General features: G+C 31.9%; 2 protein-coding genes across 16 annotated transcripts in view; one reads left to right on the top strand and one right to left on the bottom strand.

The window, feature by feature from the left end:
* The first annotated feature begins 1714 nt into the window (after window positions 1–1714).
* Window positions 1715–14525, top strand: LOC145319073 (uncharacterized). Of its 2 annotated transcripts, XM_080160900.1 has the most exons (9): window positions 1715–1852; window positions 2147–2393; window positions 2855–2908; window positions 3230–3319; window positions 7466–7561; window positions 8423–8536; window positions 9116–9177; window positions 10676–10740; window positions 14123–14525. In XM_080160900.1, the coding sequence occupies exons 2-8, from the start codon at window positions 2166–2168 to the stop codon at window positions 10734–10736; spliced, it is 705 nt and encodes a 234-aa protein (XP_080017026.1). In that variant the 5' UTR covers window positions 1715–1852; window positions 2147–2165; the 3' UTR covers window positions 10737–10740; window positions 14123–14525. The 2 variants fall into 2 exon arrangements, with proteins under 2 accessions (XP_080017026.1, XP_080017027.1); XM_080160901.1 differs by lacking the exon at window positions 2855–2908.
* Window positions 14526–15476: 951 nt separating this feature from the next.
* The window catches only part of Dap160 (dynamin associated protein 160), a 59153-nt gene continuing 52409 nt past the window's right edge, over window positions 15477–22220 (bottom strand). For all 14 annotated transcript variants that reach the window (XM_080160906.1, XM_080160909.1, XM_080160907.1 and 11 more), the window contains 8 exons: window positions 20893–21027; window positions 20200–20287; window positions 19915–19973; window positions 19122–19208; window positions 18209–18274; window positions 17752–17856; window positions 17257–17332; window positions 15477–15732 (listed from right to left, as the gene is read on the bottom strand). In XM_080160906.1, coding sequence (XP_080017032.1) covers window positions 15660–15732; window positions 17257–17332; window positions 17752–17856; window positions 18209–18274; window positions 19122–19208; window positions 19915–19973; window positions 20200–20287; window positions 20893–21027 — 689 coding nt within the window. In that variant the 3' untranslated portion in view covers window positions 15477–15659. The remainder of the gene's footprint in view (window positions 15733–17256; window positions 17333–17751; window positions 17857–18208; window positions 18275–19121; window positions 19209–19914; window positions 19974–20199; window positions 20288–20892; window positions 21028–22220) is intronic.

Here is a 22220-nt window from a genome sequence, read left to right on the forward strand (position 1 = left end):
TTAGGTGGTTTGTCGCATTAGGGGGTATGTCGTTTAGGAGGTTTGTCGCATTAGGATGTATGTCGCATTATGAGGTTTAGGACGTTTGTCGCATTAGGACGTTTGTCATTTAGGAGGTTTGTCGGTGTACCGTATGAGTTCTATTCCTAGTGGCTTCGCCTCCCAAAGTCTATCAATAAAGGGAAGGGGGAAGTGTTGAAAGTTTATTGACGTGCAACAATTAAAATCCTGACAAATTCAACGTTGCAAAGTCCGGGCCTCCAGGTGAGGTCTAGGTCAGGGATCTTAAAGGAAAAGACGATGGGGTATAGATTTATTATGTACTGTACATCCACAATTATGATGAACAAAAGTACCCCTGAAAAAAAACTTGTTGATTTAAATATTGGAGACAGTTTGAACGAACCAATCATTATATAATCAAAGTAGCCAAAGTTACAACGATTTATGTAAATTGTGTATTCAGGGGATATCATTCAGACATTAATTCCATTTGAAATTTCCAAAAATTGAAATATAATGTTGGCGTTAAACTTGTTATTTCCCTGTGAGTATTAAAAACCAGGTATAAGGTATAACCAACAAGTGAAATAAATCTAAAATAATACTTGGGGGGGCAAATGGAGAGATCGTTAATTTTACGTTGTGTTGCCCCCCAACGACAGCTGAAAACTACGTATAGGTTTCGTGATATTTTTCCGAATTAATTTCGTTATTGGTAAAAGCTGATTAAAAACAATGGGTACAGGTATAATTTTAAGTTTAAAGATCTCTCTTTTTCTGGGTGGTTTTAGTATACACAAAATGATTTCTAAAAGAGAAGGGTACCTCGTCCTCCAGTCAAGCCCCATATCAGAAATTGTGTTTATATTTCTAACAGTTCCTTGCACATGGGCCTCTCAAAAATGTTCCGGAATTTAAAAAAAACAGTTCACAATGTTCATACTATAGACCAGGGAGGGAAGGGTCATTGCACTATAAATTATACTCTCACCCACAGTTTTGAATTCTCTCTTATTCCTTGTCTTAATTTTATTAAACCTTGATTGGTTGGTTTAAACGAACAGTGTTCAAACATTCGAGCAAAAATTCAAAACTACAGAAGTGGTAAGTTTTTTATCATCATTGGGGATATATAAAAATTTACAGTCTAATGTCATATCCCTTAAGGCCCATGACTTCAGACTCACTATTAAGCTTGTGATTTACTGAGAGTTTCTTCAAAAATAATTAAAAATATAAAGAAATAGCAGTCTACTTTTATGTAGACTAATAGATAATTATGTAATTTTAGAAATCGCGTACTTTCTATCAAATGAAAAATTTCTTATCCTCTTATTGATGTAACCACAATACCCCCCCCCCCCCACCTCCCTCCCCTTTAGTTTGGAAATAAATAAAAAGTAAGGGAGGGGGGACATTTTTTCATGCCAATCCCTTGCGTGGTTACCCATTACTTTGCTTAACCTTACCTAACCTGACCTACTGCAACACAGAATTAATTGATAAACTTTTCCCCAATTATTTTCAAAACATAAGGGCTTGTGTAAAAGACTATAGCTATAAAGACTTCATGCTAATTTCTAATATTTGCTTAATTGTGTTGACACCTAAGTTGACCAGTATAAATGTGAAGACACGCGTGTGTGCGCGTCATAGCGTCAGTCTACACTCCTCAGTAACTGTTACTCGCTGTCAGGGTCAGCATCATCCCAGCTAAACTGCGTCGCCGCGCGGTCAACCCAGCCAGCAAGCGGCGTTTTGCGATATTTCGCGATAACGGCCAGCAAATTGTGTTGCGATATCTTGTAAATGCTATAACGGAATCTGACACCTTTGTGAACCTTGCTTAAGGAATGGAAAATTGGTATTGAAATATATTAAGGGATTTAAAATATTTCTTATTTTTGTATATTTATCAATTTTAATATAATTTGTCCTTTTTCTAAATTTTAACAAGGTGGCGTAAAGGGTATTAAACAGAGTCTGATTTTCTTCATTAAATAGGATTTTTTTCGAGTTTTTTCAATGTTTTTTGAAGAAATTAAATATTACACGGAAAGACTAGTATTTAAATTCCAAAGCAATATTTAAACAAAAGATAAAAAATGTAAAAAAAAAATACTAGATTTTCATTTATGGCTGCAGGGTATATAGCTGGCAGTATGCTGACCTGTGCAGCTGGTGGAGAGCCAGGCGACCTGGACTCCAGCTGTCGAGGTGTGGAACCTGCAGACAAGCCGCAGCCGCCAGCTCCTCTTGAAGTTTCTATTATTGTGCCAGAACCCGAGTCTGAGCCTGTAAAAAAAGCTTCACAGCCACCAGAAACTGAAACTCCCATAATTTCACCCCCAACTTCTCCAACCACGAAAATGCCTAATCAAGAGAAAAAGGTATGAAATAAAATCTAGTAAAAATAATTTCTTAAATTATTGAACTTATCTTCACTAATCCAGTTGAAAATAACCATTTAAAAAATAATATTTTCCCCCTTGTTGAAATAATAAATTATTTAAAGAAATTAATTTTTACTGAATAGATATTTTAAATCAATAGTTTTTTTAGTTCAAACACCTAATTAACTTTCAACTAAATAATTTTAACTTAGCTTTTTTTGTTTGTTGTACCGTTTAAAATTTATGTGTAGTTGAACTAAAGAATTGGAAGGGAGAGGATATTTGACTGTAAATTATGCTGGTACCCAATAGTTTTATAAATATGCTCTCTCAGCTCATTTGTTAGTTCAAAAACTGCAAGTCATCACTGGGGATATATAACAATTTATAGTCCAGTGTATTATCCCTTAAGATCCCCTAACTAAAGAACTATAAATATAATTTGTGCCCTGCTGCAGGTTCCAAAAGAGTCTGGCACTGAACCTGGCTTTGATTGGTTATCTAGGAAACAGGTAGAGGTAGCAAAAAAGAGTATCATGTGTAAGATTTAAGAGTATTTTTTTATTCGGTTAATGGACCATAAATTACACTGATATCCAAAGTTTTAAACCACGGTTTCTTATTCATTTGGAAACTTTTATTAAATTTTGATTGGTTGGTTCATAATTATCGCTTTCCAAACGTTGCAATCAATAATTTAAATCTAGAGGGGTAATTGTATTTATATTTATTGGCGATGTATATAAATTTATGGTCCATTGTCTTATCCTTTAAGATCCCTGGTTATGTAATATAAAGAATCATTATAACATATGATCACTGGTAATATTCAGGGCAATGCTAGTTGCTTAGTAATGTTGCTGGATGACGCCAAGAGAATGCTCCTCCAAGCTCAGAAGGAAGTTGCTCTCAGGGAACGAAAGGTAATTCGGCAATTTACCACAAAGTGTCTTGTAGAGCTCAAAAAACCCATTTCCTCCTAATTTTTTAAATAAATTGAAAATAAGGTGGGGTTGGGGCCAGGCGGGGAGTTTCTTTTTGTTTGTTTAATAATATGTTAGGATAGGTTTTATTGTGCACTGGGTAGCCCCGTAGTGATAGACATCAGAACAAAACTACCATACCCCCTTTCTTTTTTTAATTTATTTAAAAATTAAGAGGGAGGGGGTGTTTAAGTGCTCAATAGGCATTTGAGGAAAAGCACCGGTAATTGTTTTTGTTCCAGTTTTGTTAAGAATTTATGTATGAATATTTTTAGATAATTTTCCTTGTCTAAGAAATAAGAAAGTCACCGGTATTGATAAACAAAAATTTAAGATTCAAACAACAAAAACAGTTTCAGCTGTAGAAAGCAAGCAACAATTTTTAAAATTTTTATTAGCTAAATAAAATAACCTTTTTTGCAACAATTATCCTCAAACTGAATTTAATTGTTAAAACTGGGCACATTTTAAGCTAGCAGACTGATTAACATCAAGTTCAGAATTTTAAACAACGTTTTAAAAAGCTTAAAATTGGTGAACATTTAAAACTTATATCAACTTTTTAGGATATAAATCTTCGTATTAAAGAAAATATAAATAATAACCTCTATAAAAAACTATATTGCTAAAAGATTATTGACCTTTTAATTCAGTACACAAAACTGGTAAAGTAAGAAAAATAGTATGTACAGTAAATACTTTGGGGCTCAAATGTATACAATCCAAATACATCTTTTTGCTTAGATACACACTGAATGCGTAAGAAATTTTGATGAATTTATGTCTGACACTCTATTAAGATAAGAATTTAAGATTTTAGATTTTCTGTAGCATGTAAGAATAATATAATTCAGTTCAGACAAATTTAGTTTCAATCATAAATATATATTTGATTTAATTAAATGTCATTACAAAATATTTTAACATAATTCCTTTTCATTAAAAAGTCTATTTTTGTGAAAAAGATATTCTCTAGTTCCCTAAATAGTTAGGAAAGATATGCATTAAAAATATGCAGCAACATATTTAAAGGCAGCCAAGCCTTGCTTTTGTAAGTAAGAAGTAAATTTAGATAAAAACAACAATGACAACATTCATAAAAGCAAAGCTCTGAAAATGTATGACAAACAAACGTGAAGACTTGTAGAATGTCAAAACTGAATAATCAGGATATAAATGTATAAGTATAAATAAAATTTAAGTAAATTTGTTGCAAAACTTAAAACTTAAATACATGATGTTGTTTAAGGACATACTTACATATTTAGGACTTCATAATAGAGATGTTACGCTTATAACATTGTACCTTGTCGTAATAGGAATCAGTATACTAAAAATCAGATAAATCGGATAATTCTAACATACAAAATTTGTTGTCAAAAAAGTAAAAAATCAACATGTTTTAAATGAACGTACGGAATTTGTGGTAACGATAATAGAGTTGCTGCGCTTTCTAGTCGTACCTAACTATTATAGGAATTATCATACTAAGTTCGAAATCGAAACGCCAATTCTAACCTGTTTAAATTAACGAAAAGAGATAACTGTTTCAGACATACTGACCAACCCTAATCATAGAAAAGCTTTGATTTTAAAAAATAAAGAAACTTTATATTAAAAGTTTTTTATCTTGCTGCAAAAAAATAAAAATTTATATAAATTGTTGATTAAGGTTCAAGAACTTTTAATAATGACAAATAAACACTTAAAAGTATCAACCCACTCAACATAAGTTTTAAAAATGTGTTTTAAATCTTTTTGAAAATTTAATTTAATAATATAATTAGAATATTAGAATATGTGTCTTTTTCTAAGATTTTATCTAATTGTTGCTGTTAGCTTATGCAATATTGTGTGACTTTTTCCCTTGTATAATGTAAAGCTCATGACAAAACATATATAAAAAAAAGCAGCTACAAATAGTTGGATTTCGTAGGATAAAGATAGCTATGGAAAGTTTCAGCATCAAAAACTCATTGCTCGTTTCAATGCATAAATCGTATATAACAAAAAAATAACAAAATATTTAAATAAAAAAACACCTATGCTTAAAAACCTATTTAAGAAATTAATTTTTATGTCCCGTAAATAGATATAGTAGATCTAGATAGTCAAACTAGACTCATATTCCGTCAAACTTACAAAGGAAGTTTTAGCAGACAAACGCCTTCGTTTATTTATTGTTATAAAAGATTTATACCAATAATACAATCGACAAAATTTTTCAAGAGTATAATTTCCTGAAAGCTAACTTTATCTTAAGAAGTTCAACTATTTATAGCTGACTTATTACATATGCTTCACATTTTACATGGGAAGAAATATTTACAAGATATAATTTACCCACCTAAAATATGCGACTATTTATAGCTGACTCAATTTGGGAACTTCGCTTTCGTAACAGCTTCTGTACCCTCTCTAACCTATATGGCTAGATTGTTTCTCAAGTGTTTTCCCATTGACTGATTTAGATAGTATGTATCTAGATTATATTCTGTGCTACACTATTTTGTTGTGAAACTGTGCTCGCTTCTACTTAAAGGGTAAAGAATTTGCTGCAAAATAGTTTGAATAATTGTGCATTATGTCCGGAGTATACATAGATACTTGTTGAAAAGAAAGCATTTTTTTTATTTCCTATTTGTGCCTCTCTGGGTCATATGATCGTTTAATTTGGTTTAAAATAAAGAAATTAATTATATACTATAGAATTAGTGGCAGCTACCCCCCCCCCCTGAAGGCCTCTAGGGGCACTTGAGGGGGGGAAGGGGAGATCGACCTTACCATTTTTAATTTTGGTATGGGGTAATTTTTTTCAACTGCCGGATTTATCTTGGTTAGTTTGAGGTACCCTCCTCAAAATAGTTATGAACCTTCCCACTGCACTACACTGTAAAAGAGAACTGCTTCCTTTTAGCGGTTATAGAGATCCTTCGTTACACACAGATAGACACAGATCCTGTTATATAAGTCTAAGTAATTTTAAATTTTCGAAAACAATTATGCGAAAGTAAACTTATTAATGAAAAAATCAACACATTCTACTGGCTTATTCAACTTCAAATTTATAGCTTTTAAAATACTACATTCCAAAGTACGTCAATTGATACTCTGGCAAATTTTTGTCACTAAAATGCAAAAATATGTTTAAAAATGCGAATCTGTTTTTGTTGTTATCTTCCTGAATTTCATTGTGCAATATTTTAGCATACTTTTCTCAAGATTTACATTTAAGAACAATTTTTTATAGGATTTAGTTCAGGGTCCGATTTTGTACAATTTCTCTAGTTTAGCAAACATTTTAATACTGTTTGAGCATGTTTTTTTTTGTTCTTGCGTACATTATTTGTCAATTTGATAGCTTTCATCGATTAATTAAATAAAAAATCAGGGCTTTGCAAACGTGACTCAGCCTCAAATTAAAATCTCTTTGGGTGCTTTTATTTTTTTTTATTTTAATATTGTAAAAGGTTAATTTTTCTTAGGCTTACAGGCGTCTGCAGAGCGCTAAAAAAATATTTCAATTTAATTTATTAAAGTCAATTTTAAAATTGTTGTTGGACATTAAAATGTCAGTTGGCAGCTTTACAGACGGACAGTTAGACTGTCAAACAGCTGGCATTGAGAGGTATGTAAATCATACTGGTCTCAACGTTTTAAAAACTATATGTTCTCTCATTAGTTGGCTTAAAAATTAAGGACTTTCATTAAACTTTGCTCAATTGTCTAAATATTTCAATTGATTATTTTAATCTATACAGAAGTGGAAATTTTGTTTATCATTACCAGAGATTTACTGTCCATTATCTTATAACTTATTATTCCTGGTTAACAAACAAACAGTTGGACATAAACAATCTGACAGAGTGCCTATACTAAAATATTAATTTTCAAGTATGACTTAAATCTAAATCGATTAATATCAGCAAGATTAGAAACTGTTCTCAGCCATACTGAAAAATCATATATAGCATCGTATTGCACAAATTTTCCACGAATTGGTTACAAACTGGTTTAATATTATTTTTTCACTTTAATATCCGCGGAAAGCTGTCTATAATACGAAGCAATAAATAATTTTTCTAGGTGATGGAATTGGAGGACAGATTGAAAGATGTTATTGAGGCCAGTAGGAAACCAGTTGTGCAAATTGTCCAGACAGAGGAGGAGAGAAAAGCAGCAGTAAGTATATTATAATTCACTTGGTCTGTCTGTCCGTAACGGTATTGGGGAAATGTGATTTTCTCGGCTGCTATATAGGTTAGACTGCTGTGAAGATACCCTATTTCAGCAACCCTTAATTGGATCCAGCAACCATATTTACCAATAGAAAAAATATCTTTTAGAAGAACAATCCTTTCAGTTGGACAAAAATAGATACAGTGTAAGAACAATTCCATCACATTATTGGTTAGTATGTGAACACACTTTGATACGAAAGGGTAGTTTTTTCATTTCATCCACTTACTTAATATTTATAAAAAAGACAAAAGTCTGCAATGAATTATTTTTAAATTGGACAGATTACTGTGTCTAAATGGCCGTCTACATTGTAATAGATTTATAATATAAATTATATACTGTGTCTTATTGACCTTCTAGAATTTTGAACCCTCCCTAAACCCCCCCCCCAAAAAAAAAAAAAAAATTAAAAAGCTTGGACACCCTTGCCTGGCAAGGATGCTGTCCATAAAACTTAATGTCAGGTCCAACAACCCAGGATTACTAAATCTCTCCTTTTCTGTCCAACACCCGGGGTATTATGTTAAGTAACACCCAACTCTTTGATTCAACGACCTATGTCTGTCCTAACTGTGCACATTAATGAGTTGCAACTGTTTTGGGTCAAGGCATTCCCAATACTATAATTATTAATGTCGCTCACATGATATAGAAAAAGTAGGAGCTATTTTTAACATCTTTGATTATGACGCGGTATTAAAACGAGACTGGAACCTATCAGTTTCCAAAGATGAGAGAGTGCGCTACGTGTTGAGCCACGGTCGTGAGTGACCTTTAGGGTAAGAAATTTGTATGTTTTAGGTTAGGAGAAGATGGAGAGTGCTTGTGATGAAGGTTAGAGTTGGTATCACTGCTAATGTTGTCAAGAAGAGGAAAATTAATGATCCTAACTCATTCATCATCAAGGAGACGGAGGTAATCAGGGATTTTAGGGGATAAGACAATAAACGATAACTTAATTTAATATCCAATGATGATAATCATAATTAACCTCTGACCCACTGCTTATGATTCAAACTCCTTTATCATAAAGGAAACGGAGGTAAAATATCAAACCTATGATACATGTAGCTCTTTATGCTCCCTATTAATAAATATCTTTTTTTAAACTTTTAGTTGATTTGATTGGTAGATAAGTAACCTTTTTAAGAACAAAAATGTATAATGATGTTATTCCAGAATCTCAATTTTTTATAGTCATTGAGTAATTTGTATTTTAGAAGTATTTTGAAATATTAATATCTGATACTTAATTAAGTATGAGCAGCTACGCCCCTAGCATCTAGGGGCTCTGTTTTCAAAGCGGGAGAGAAGGGGCAGAAAAATAGCCCTAAAGACTTTATGAGAAAATAAAATAGACTAAATAATGAACAGCTACAAATATAACTCCATAAGTAGCGTAGAGCTTAGGTAAACTGATGTAAACAAGATTATTAACTGAGTTATATAATAGCTGCGCTCCTAAGAATTGACGTATACCATTTGAATATTTAGACTGTGAAGAGAGAAGATGAACTGGATCTTGAAGGAGCCTGCAAACGAAAAACTAAAGTCAGGTAAAACATTACAGTTAAAGAATAAAGGGGACAAGGGTTAAAAAGCTGTGCCCCTAACAAGCACTAAACTTTGGTTCTAAGATTTGTCAGCTTGTAATTTTGCACAATCTCACATGCAATAATTCAAATAACACGAGTAAATTGAACATTTTTTCTCGTATTCATTCGAACCCGGTGGATAGGAACCGGTTCTCATCCATACGAAAAAACTCGGGGCTAAAATAACCGGTTTTAATCTTATAATTGTACATTCTATATCCGCGGAAAGCTGTTTATAATACGCTGCGAGAAATAATTATTTTCGTATTCATTCGAAACCGATTAATATCCGTTGGATTAGAACTAGTTATCAGCCATACGAAACAAATAGGTCTAGCATCGTATTATATCAAGTTTTCTACGAATATAAAAAATGTACAATCATGAGAATTAAACCAGTTCTTTTTAAGCTTTAATCTTACAATTGTACATCGTATATCAGCGAAAAGCTGTTTATAATACGATGCGAGAAATAACTATTATCATTGTCTTCAGAAGAAACAAATCTTTTAAAACTGTCGTACTTCCTTAACATTTAAGTGTAAGCTTGTAGCAATTGCTAAGAAAACAAAAAAATCTTGGGAAAAATTGTCTAAAAAATTAGAGGTCAGTTATGAATTTAGGCAGGTAGTTGTCTGGTATATACATTCTACAATATAAATATACACTTTTTTGTTTATTGGTAAAACGTTTAAAACTCCAATATTTGCTGTATGAAGAAGTTCTAATAAATACCATGTCTTAACTATCCGTTTAATTGAAGTAAAACCTTTCAGCATGAACCCTTAAGCATTAGAAGGGATAGTGGACCAAATAATTTCATTTCTCGCGGATGCTTGCAAGATTATTTAATTCGCTATAAAATAAAGAAAAAAATTTCTCATTTCGCAAAATCTGGGATCTGAAATTTGTGTCATCCTTCTAACACGACCGCCGTATGACCGCGAGAAATGGCATTATTTGGTCCATTATCTTAGAAGGATGCCATTTAGCTGAAATAATGGAAGGGTGGTGCATATTACCTCTCCTCTCCTCAAAGGGATTAACTTCGTGAAAAAGGGCCATTCAATTATTAAATATGAAAAAATAGTGATCACGAATTTCATGTTCCTGGTCACTTTAACTTTTTGGTTCCTTACTTTTGTGTTCATTGATAATTGTTATCTTTAACCATGCTAGTTCAATAATGTTATGTGTTATGCTTCAAAAAAAAGAAAAGAAATTAAGCAGTTTGACTGTAACATAGAGTTTGATGAATTAATAGTAATTTTTCATTGGTTAGATTGCAAAAGTCCAACAACATAAAAATTATCCCCCTTTCCTGACTTAAAGTAATAATCAAACAATAGAGAAACTACCCACCCATCATTTTTAATTTTTCCAAAGGAAGGAAAGGAGTTCCTGTGCTCAACTAGGCTTTTTGAGGGAAACCGTCGTGTATTTATTAGACTAATTTCAGGGGTAAATGGCGCAGATGTGGATTTGGAGCTGGTAACACTCAGGGCAGAGATATGTTCTAGACAGGTAAGGTAGTATTTGGCAGTTATTATCTATAAATCTTTAAATAATGTTGAAAATTGTATGTCAAGATTTTACAAGAACTACATATATATGGCAACTTGTTATTATAAGTTTGTAGTTAAATTGTCGTTATACCGGCACGATATGTCGATATTATGTCAGCCATGCCCACTTTTTAAAAATACCGTATTGTCTGCGTCAATATTGTCAAAGTTTTTCTCATAAAAAATATCATGTCGATATTTTGTCAGTCACGAGCACTTTTCATTAAAACTATATAGTAGACATAAACAATGGAAATTACATATCATTAGAATTCCAATCGTCTTAATAGAATAATAAATGTAATCAATTTGCTCTGTATGCTTAAAGTTAAATATATCTTCAAATACAACTTTTTACACATAAGATGATGTACACCTTTTTGCTGTGCGTTTTGGGGCCTTCTTTTGTTAGAAGCTAAAAAATGCTTTTATAACTTTCAGTTTTTTGTTGCTGAAAAAAAAACATGTTACGTCTTTACGTGTGTGGGGCATTGAATATTAATTTATCTATTTCAATTTCCTTATTTTGACTTTAATTGAACACTTAACTCCGCATCCCTTTTTTTTCTAACTAAAGTGAAAATGGGTTGGGGGGGGGGGGGGAGGAGGATTTATTACTTTAGAGTAAGTTAGTTTATATTGGGTATGGGGTAGGGTTACTCGCAGGTTTTAGGTATAGATAAAAAAAAATACTATCTCCCCCTTATTTAAATTTTTTTTTATGTGGATGGGGGGCGATTCAGCGTACCGAAGGATCTCTCTAAGAGCTCCTGAAAAGGTTTATAAATAATTATGGGAAGTAACCTACACCTCAATAAAAATCGTCCATAGAAAAAATTACTCCCCACCCCCCAAATTTTGAACTTTATCTTTTTAAAACTAAAATTGAAAATTGCGTTGGGGTGGGGGTTACTTCTACATGTCAACTTTAATTATAGAGTAGCTTCGCTCGTAAAAACAGAGAGTGGCCTGTATGCCTAGGCTAATCAGACAAAAGATGCGTCTAATTTAATGCTTCAAATTATCTTAGAAATGCGGGTGTTCTCACAAAAACCTTAAAAAATAAAAACATACTTAAAGCTAATTTTATGATTGAGAAATAAATAATATCATTAGACACACTTTAGAGTCTTACTCCTTGTATATCTTGACTACTAAAAATGGAACATTTTTAAATATCCTCAAATATCTTATGGATAATAAGCTGGTATAAATAATTCAAATTGTATTAAAAAAATACATTTTAAAAATCATATTGTTATTACATATTATTTCATAATGAAATATTTTACTATTATTATTTTGATATTATACTATTTTTGCTATGTTGTCAGAAAATATATGTCATGAGTACTTTTTATTAAAGCAATGTATTACATATTTTAGTCTACGTAAATTATTGAAAATCCATGTCGACGGAATGTCAATTGTTTTATTAGTGCTAAAATACTATAAAATCTTTTTGTAAAAAAGCTGTACTTTAAAAAAAAACTGTATAGAAAGTCCATGCACACTTAAATTAAGTGTAGACCGGCGGATGGATTTTCTCATTTATTTGTACACATTTTACACAATATAAAAATATTAAATTATACTCAAGTAACAAGATAAAAGTCTAACGTATGATTATGTAAACAGATTCACTGTTAATTCAACAATTTATTAGATAATAACTTTATTTCAAGCATCTTTGGGGTGCTCTTCTAATGTTTACATTTCCCTATGAATTTTTCCAACAATGTATAATTTGTAAAAAAAAGCGTTGAAAATGTTCTTATTTTTAGGACCTTGATCTTTAATGTGTACTTTCATTCAAATAAGGCCCAATGACCTTAACTGAAATAAAACAATAAACATTTTTTAAAGGCAGGCATTTTAAAACTTTCAATCTACAAAAGAAAGTATGTAAAAGCGAAGATTAAGAAACATAAAGTAACCACTTTTAAAATGGTTGTTACTAATAATTTTACAGTATCTACGTCATCTAAGTTTGATATTGATAGGATACTTGCTCTAATAAAGATTGTTGAAAATATGACAAACAGAATTAACTAAGATGTTTTATGTTTTTATTAGTTGTATAGATCAACAAACAAGTAGTTTTTAAGTGTTGACAAAAATATTTGAGCTTTCTTTTAATTAGCTCTTTTTCACCGAAGGTATGTTTCAAAGAAAAATATTAGAATTAGAAAACTATGGCGGTTGTCTATTTGAGCAAGGAACCAACCTCTTTATAGGAAAAGGTAGTGTTTTTATAACACCTGCGGGAGCCCTAACCTTGTACCTAACCTGGCCTAATCTAAAACACAAATTTACGATAAATTACCCTATTTCTTTATTTTCAATTTGAAACAAAAATAACTGGTTTGGGTCCGTCTTTAAGAAGAAACTTGCGGCCAATAATTTTCTAACTTATTTTTCTATGTTTCTTTGTGTTATTGAACCTTTGAAAAGACAACCTTAAGAGACAAAACATCTTGTCTAACTGTACACAAGGAAGGTTATGATTATTCAAAATATCTTTTGTGAATGCTAAATTTTTTGATTCTTTTGTGTACTATTTTCTTTGACAACTATTACTGCATGCTATATAATAGGTCTATGTATAGGCACGTTTAGATTTTATTTAATAAAATTACACCTTCTTTAACCTTAAAGCCTTCCTAGGACATAAAAAGACTTTATATAAAATTGTTTTGTAAAATACATATCTAAAACTTAATTTTACACGTTTTCATAATTTTTCCTCTTATTTTTGTGGCATTTAAAAAATTAAATAAACATACATTTTAATGGAGTATAGGTTAAATCATTGGCGTACGATAGCTGTGTGTCAACACCCCTCTAAAATAAGACAATAGAAAGAAAAACTCCTCCCCCTCCTTTGAGCCACTCAAGTTTCACACCCCCTCGGGCAAAAGGTACACAGGAAAAATAGCAAAGTGGTAAAATACTCTATTTTCACCTATATTAAGCTTTCCAGAAAAATAGATCTAATCGGACTTGCAGTATTTTGGACAGACAGAAATAATCTCTATTATATTACGATGACCAAATATGTATACAGCGTTTTATAATGATCAAATGTTTTATCAAAGTCAAACTTACAAAAATTATGCAAAAAATATCTTTTTCTTTTCTCACAGGAAGAGTATGGCTAACAAGTGGGAAAAAATCTAATATGGTAATTGAGGTTAGATAAAAAGGTCGCAACTACTGCTAAGCACACCCCCTCCCACCATCATGAAATCACTACAAATATTTTCATGAATTAAATTAGTTGTTGCTTTTAGCTGTTTTTCTTCTTTACAGTATTTTAAAACTTACCTAATATTTTTCAGGCCCTGCAGAAAGCTGATGAAAATCAAGAAAAATCTATGAATTGTGCTTAACAACTAATCTAATCAAGTTTAATCATTCCAATTTATATCATTTTTATATCGTCCATAGTAAATTTAGTGTTAAAATAGGATAGTTTTAGGGGTTGTCCTAGTAAACTATCGTATTTGAAAAAAAAATATTAATTTAGTCTGATATAAAATTTAAATTAAAATAAAATTAATTAAACATTTCTGAAATGGCTAAATCAATATTTTACTTTTATATTACTTTAGAAATCTAGTGTTTTTAAATATTAAACTTAAATTTTCTTTTAAAATTTGATCCTAGATTTCTAAAATTCTTGCTCAATTTGTATCTGCTTTATACTGTATTATGTATCTTATATTAAAGTATTTAATCTGATTCAAGTGTATTCAATGGCATAGCTATTCTACAAGTATTGAGAGATGTTGGTTAATTTGTTGTACATTATAGTAGGGGTGGGCCGGATATCCGGTCAGGCCGGTTATCCGGTCATTTTCAATATCCGGCCGGATACCGGATATTAAAACTATCCGGTTACATGATATCCGGCTGATTTATGACGCCGGATATCTGGTTATCCGGCCGGATATCTGGTAAATTGCCGGATATCGAACGTTGGCCAGATATCCAGCTGGAACCGGATATCCGGCATTAGAAATCTGCCAGATATCCGGCTGGAACCGGATATCCGGCATTAGAAATCAGCCGGATATCCGGCCAAAAAAGTATCCGGCCCAACCTTACATTATAGTGTTGATTAACATTGATTGATTAGCCTACGGACGGATTGAACCAAATGATGTGCATGATTAAAAACGACCTTTGTCTGTAAATCCTAACTGTGCATGGTAATGAGTTGCACCTGGTTTGGCCCAGGGCATTTTCCCTAATCTTATTATGTAAGATGCGCACCTGATATATTTGGTTATGACGCATTCAAGCCTATCTCCTTCCCAACAAAGATAGGATACGCTATGTTATCCAAAAGTCACGGTGGTATAATATCTGGTGTTGATTAATGTTTAACATAAATCAAGATTCAGGGATCATAAGGGATAAGACATTGGACAATGTAAATTTTTTTTTAGCTGTCAAGGTTTCTTTTTAGTATTTTTATTTAGTCTATTTAAATAGTGCTTTATTTTTCCTACAAGCAATTGTTGCATTACTTATAAATCTTGTTTTGTGGGATTAATTTTCAAGTCTGAACATATTAGTATTAACTTGAATAGTAGCTGAGAAAATCATATTTCCCTCATACATTACTACTGATGGAAAGACAAAGGGAATTATAGAACAACTTCACTACTTATAAACAGATAATAAATATTATTGCTTAAAATATTTATTGTAAAAAAAACAATAAGACAATTCATTGTAAAATATTTACTAAGAAAATATAAAAGTTAAAGCTACATAGATAAAATAAAGATAAAACATAAAGGTACAATATGTGATGTATAAAAAGTAAAATATAATTTGATGGTACGCTGGCGCTAGAGGTAGCGTAGGTCAGGTAAAATATTGTATGTCCATCTTGATGCAAATTCTACCGCCGCCGATGGATTCTTGCAGCTCAATCGTTCTGAAAATATTTACAGCCGTGTCTAAAAAAGTTTACAAAAGAACAGCGGAGTATTACAAAAAACACTTTTGCTTATACAGCTACATGTTGGACCCATGACACTAAAGTCAGGGATCTTAAGGGATAAGATAATATTATCCTCCAGCTATGTTGGACCCATGACACTAAAGTCTGGGATCTTAAGGGATTAGATAATATTATCCTCCAGCTATGTTGGACCCATGACACTAAAGTCAGGGATCTTAAGGGATAAGATAATATTATCCTCCAGCTATGTTGGACTCATGACACTAAAGTCAGGGATCTTAAAGGATAAGATAATATTATCCTCCAGCTATGTTGGACCCATGACATTAAAGTAAGGGATCTTAAGGAATAAGATAATATTATCCTCTAGCCATGTTGGACCCATGACACTAAAGTCTGGGATCTTAAGGGATTAGATAATATTATCCTCCAGCTATGTTGGACCCATGACACTAAAGTCAGGGATCTTAAGGGATAAGATAATATTATCCTCCAGCTATGTTGGACTCATGACACTAAAGTCAGGGATCTTAAAGGATAAGATAATATTATCCTCCAGCTATGTTGGACCCAAGACACTAAAGTCAGGGATCTTAAGGGATAAGATAATATTATCCTCCAGCTATGTTGGACTCATGACACTAAAGTCAGGGATCTTAAGGGATAAGATAATATTATCCTCCAGCTATGTTGGACTCATGACACTAAAGTCAGGGATCTTAAGGGATAAGATAATATTATCCTCCAGCTATGTTCGACCCATGACATTAAGGGATAAGACAATGGATGATAAATTAAAATACTATACATTCCAAATGATGATTAACAAAATTATCCCTACTGTAGGTTATAGTTCCTGGTTAAAAAGTTTAGACTCATTACTCTGAACCAACCAAAAAAAATTTAAGAAAAGTACTCAAATTTTTGAGCTACCAAATAAGATAACCAGTTATAAAACCTACCTGCATTAAAGTTTGGGCTTCCAATTTTTTTTATTTTTAATTAGGAAGCAGTCAGATTAAAAGGAAGGGAATTTCTGTCCTTTTTAGGAATGACTTCATTTCCTTCATATGATCCAACTTTTTTTTTTATATACATCAATGCTTGTAAATTGTTCAATAAACTTAAAACTAGATTTATGGATAACTATCAAAACATCTTTTATTTACCTATCCAGTTATTAACTCATTGGGGCGGGATTCTCCTTTGATTTCAAGTGATCATCTAGAGAACCAAAGGACATTAACCGCTTGTAATGGTATGTAAAACTCTATCGCCCATTACAGGATATTAAGTTAAGTAATATCCAACAGACTACCAACCCTTTGTAGGCACGACCATTATCTGGAAGTCCTATCTGAAGCAGTAATAGGTACCATTATTTTGACGTCTCTACTAAAACGCTTTGTAATCCAGACTCGAACCCAACACCTTCCAGACGTTATAGCAAGCAGTCTCGCTCTCATTTGCGCTAACGCCGCGTTTTTTTTTATTTACCTGGTAACAGGCGCCATTGTACTCTTGCATTCTTCTGCTATACTTCCCAACTCTAACTCTTGTCGTCCAAGAAATTCTATACAAAAAATTGTTCCTTTCACTTGACATTTGTGATTATTTTGTTCTAAATATCCGATTATATAAAGTAATGAGGTTTTGCGTCTGTAACTTTAGGACTTCCATAACTACTGAACCGATTGAGTCCTCCATTTCAGAGGAAAATTCATATAGGTCCCGTGATTGCCTTAGACTGTTTTAATTTTAGGTTTAGGCTTTAAACCCTTTATTACATAGCTCCTAGATGCTAGGGGGGGCAGCCGCTAGTTTTAAATATTTCAACAACACAAAAGTATTAAGTGCAAATATATTTAGATTTACAAAATAAAGTTTGTCTTAACAAAAGTGAATCAAATTGTCTAAATAAGCGAGGAAGCACATTATACAAGCTACAGACAAACATCACATTACTTTTACATAAACAAGGGTAATACTTACCATTTGGAGAGAAAATGCCCCTATGATACACGGTTAGACAGAGTATCTGTTGATGTATGTCCTTCAGTAAGAATTGCATACTACTGTTCCAGTAAGGATTCTCACCTAAACATATTTGAATAGGTTTATTACCTTAGATGGAATGTCATACACAATAATCCGTCCAAATTAAAAAGAAATTCCTAGCAGACGAAGATTTTTGTTTACATTTAGACGATATAATTTCCTAATGCATTGCTTTAACCTAAGAAATTCAACTAATGAAAGCTATCTTATCATATATATGTAATAAGCCAGCTTTAATTAGTTTTAATTACGTAAAATGATATTTTGTACCCAGAAGTGAACATATTTCTAACCAACAGTGTGGTCTAATTGTTCCTACACTGTATTCCTATTGTTGCAGTTGAGAGATTGAGGATCTAGGCGTTCTATATTTGTATTTAATATTTTTAACCTGAAACAACTTGAGATTTCTGTTCTTGGTAACCAAGAGTTGCCTCACAAAACGAATCAACATGTCCTAAATATTTTCGAACTTTAAATTCAAGTGCAGTTAACAAAAAAATAACTTTATTGTCCATAAACGTATCCTTTATAAAATAAGCTCCTTTTTAGGAACTAATATTTATTATTAATATCCACTATTTCTATAGAATATTAAAAGGGGGTGGCGGATGTGCCACTTTTTGAAACCAAAAGTAAAACGTGCATGATCTCAGCCCAAAAAATAGTTACAGCTCTAAAATTCTGCACTACAGTTGCTTTGGAGGAGAACAATATGGAACTGTGAAGACACGGAGGCGGAACAGCCGCTTCCGCCGAAAACCGCCGTTTCCCACCGAATTTTTTTTTGCCTTTTCTCGGCTATAATAGACAATTTTCAATCATCTGAGCTAAACTTTTTTTTCCATAAAAATTTCGCTTACATTTTCACTTGACACTTGTAAGATTTTACACTTGCAACTTTTTTAATATTGACATGTTTGAAACGGCGATTTTCGGCGGGAGCGTCGGTTCCGCCGCCGTTTCTTCACAGTTCCATATTGTTCTCCACACATCCGCCTCCCCCCTTTTATAGTCAAAATAAAAAATAATAATTGCCTTCAAGTTGCTACGCTCCTAGCATCTTGGGTTTTTTATTATAGGAGTTAAGTAAGGGGACAAAAAATTACCCTAAACCTATCCGAAGACATAAATCTAAACTTAAAATAGCCTACACCATCCTGGGACTTATATGAAGTTTTCCTGAAGAAGTTGTTTTTGGAACCTTAAGCTTCAGACAAAAAAAAAAAATTAATACCGTATATAATAGGAGGATAAGGTCACTAGTAGTCGAGTATTTTATGAAATAAATGATTTTTTTTTACCTGGATTGCCCGGCCTTGAAAGTTTTTCTCCCTTGATGATGATCAACATGAGTCTTCCTGTTGATTCTTTCATCGTTATCGAGTCAACTAAACAAAATCTATTTTAGTGGGGCGCACGGGGCTTTGCCAAAGTGGAAAACCATGAGGTGGTGGGAGAAAAAAAACTTGAATAAATTCAGATTTCATGTACTTTTGTCGGTTTTTCTGATTATAAAGTTATGACCCATAATATCTATCAAAACGTCACTCTCTTTGAAGTTCCGGTTTGATAAGATTTTTGGGGATAACTTGGCTTCTACCCAAAACGTCCAAGCTTTTAATTTTGGGAACGGACAAAAAATATCAATAAGAGGAAATATAACTTTGAGGGGGTGGTAAGAAGAGTATAAATAATGCGCGAAGCACACTGAAAATTTATAAACCTCCTCATAATTTCTAAATTAAGTCTTCTAGATAAATATCAAACAAAGAAGTTTGGTGTCTGTATAATATAAAGCATAAACTAAGGCATCTTAACCTATACTTCAAATAACTGCCATAAGTAAATATTTTCAACCCAGCTTATACCAATAACGAAATTAGTTCCAAAATTAACAAAACCTATACGTGGTTTTCAGCTGACGTTGGGGGGCAAATTGACGACCTATCCATTTGCCCCCCCCCCTCCCCCCCCAAATATTATATAAAATTTATTTCACTTGTTGGTTATACCCCATACCTGTTATCAACCTTTTCCCCTATTTGTATATAAGTTTTCTGAGAGGGTAGTAATAGTGTTTCTTGTAAAAATTACCTTTTTTCTTGTTGTTCACAAATTCAGCATCTGTTGCTTTAAATGATTGAATGGATTCTCTACAAATATATTTTTTTTAACTTAAAATGTTTATCTTTACAAAACAAACAATGTCAATATTTTAAAGGGAGTTATTCTTCTTAAAAATTATTGAATAATGATTTATAAAAGAAATTTATGAGCTGTACTCGAATTGGTCACAAATATTTAGTTGCATAAAATTGATTAATAATAATCTGATCTCAAAATTGTATACAACAATGTCAATTTGTCAAATGAACTTACTTTAATTTGTTAACCCAAAGAGTTCTATCGTTGATATTAATTGCATCTACGTCTAGCTGTAGTCCTTCGTTGCTTTTTATAGAAAATCCTTAAAAAAGAGAGAGTAATAACTAATAATTATACATTAAATTAAAAGACCTAATGATTTAGCCTTTAATAAAGTTTACTGCAATTAGCTTAATATATAATACAAATAAATTTTATTTATGTTCATAAGACTTTAAAATAAAATGGCGATTGATTTTATTTTTTGAAATTTATTTCAAACACTCATACATTAATACAGCATATAATTAAAACTTTGCCTTGTTGACCAAAGAACCCCCCTCTCTTAAATTGAAAATAACGTTTTTCATTTGTTTATTACTTTAGGTCAGAAAAGGTAAGGCTATATTGGCACTGGATAGCAACGCAGGGTTAGTTCACCAGAAGACCCGCACGGTTAAGGTTTCCTCGTACAGTTTAATCATGCACAGGAAAAAAGCACCGATTTCTGTAGGCAATACTAAAGTTATAAAAAAAAATTTGATTGGTCGGTTCCAAACTGGTACATTCTAAACCTTTAAACCAATAATTTTAGTCTACAGAAGGACTAAATTTGTTAATATCATTGGGGATGTATATCAATTTATCTCCCGTTGTCTTATCCCTTAAGATCCCTGGGCTTTTGTTCCAGAATAAACTAAATCTCACCTGTGTTTCTATCAACAGTATCTGTAGTCATGACACTGAGATTAGCCAGGCCCAGTGGTTGTTTGTATAACTTCAGGTTAATATTCTTGTGGGTGTGAAAAGAGAACTGTTCCTCGGCTGTTAGAGGTTTCGTTGCTAAACAAATATCAACAAGAATAATTTTGTTCAGGCTTGTTCATAAAAAAACAGCAATATTTTGAATAATATGGAGGATATTAGGCCTGATCCATTTAAGTTAAGCATTCTCTGCTTTATAGTTTGTACAAGTGCCTTTGCCATTAATATATAGGTGCTCTGTATGTAATAAGGACAGAAAACTAGCCTAAAGCAATCCCTGGATCCCTAAAATGGAGAACTCATCCGTTTCAAAAGTTATCAATATCTTAACCTACAGACAAAATTACTTCTTTATATAATAGGATAACACTTTACATTTAAAATTAAACTTATGTAATAGTTTCAAATATCAAGCCTAACTTTTAAAGAAGGTGTATCAACTTTTTTTTTATAGCTAGCCGGTTCTTTTAGTAAGTAGTAGATGTAAAATTTTTCATAGAATTCAGATATGCAATCGGTTTTTTTTGTAGACCTCTTATTTTTTAAGTAATTTAAGTTTTTAAAAAAAATAATTAAGTCGGTTTTAAGGTACTAAAACGCAACAAAATAAAAGAAGAAAATGGCCAGTAAGAACAAAAATAGTAAGATCTTTAATTTGACACCTTACTTTTAAAATTCTGTTGAGTAATTATTGAAAAAATCTATTTTTTTAACCTCGGTTTAATAAAAACTTTAGACCTAAATATTTTCTCAAACAGACATAAAAAACATGGGTTCATATATACCTTTAGAATCAGAAAAATATTACGAATCCATTGTAAGCAAAATTGAAAAAAAGTAAAAAAATAAAAAAATTAAAAAATGGCCAATTGTATTTTTTGTTCTGGCAACACTATCGTCTTCCCTTTTTTACCCCCTCTTTACCCCCTCTATACCCCCTTCCCATTTTCATACTCAATTGAAGAGTGAAGACGTTGCCTGTACAATATAATATGATATTTTCATATATTTCCTTTTATTGTAGTTTATATACTATATTGTAAACTTTTTTTTTCAATTTTGCTTACAATGGATTCGTAATATTTTTCTGATTCTAAAGGTATATATGAACCCATATTTTTTTACTTGTGAAATGATAAAATTGAGTTCAAAGTTTTTATTCACGTGGGTTTAAAAAAATCGATTTTTTCAATAGTTACCTGACAGAATTGAAAAAGTAAGGTGTCAAATTAAAGATCTTACTATTTTTGTTCATAATGGCCATTTTCTTT

The sequence above is a fragment of the Acartia tonsa genome, chromosome 5 (genome assembly GCF_053477335.1).
Source record: "Acartia tonsa isolate MP-2025a chromosome 5, ASM5347733v1, whole genome shotgun sequence".
In the NCBI taxonomy this organism is placed as follows: Eukaryota; Metazoa; Arthropoda; class Copepoda; order Calanoida; family Acartiidae; genus Acartia; species Acartia tonsa.

Coding starts and splice junctions, on each gene's coding strand:
- LOC145319073 (XM_080160900.1), top strand. CDS start 2,166: ATGCTGACCTGTGCAGCTGGTGGAGAGCCAGGCGACCTGGACTCCAGC. Junction 2,394..2,854: donor TGCCTAATCAAGAGAAAAAG/GTATGAAATAAA, acceptor GCCCTGCTGCAG/GTTCCAAAAGAGTCTGGCAC. Junction 9,178..10,675: donor AAACGAAAAACTAAAGTCAG/GTAAAACATTAC, acceptor GACTAATTTCAG/GGGTAAATGGCGCAGATGTG.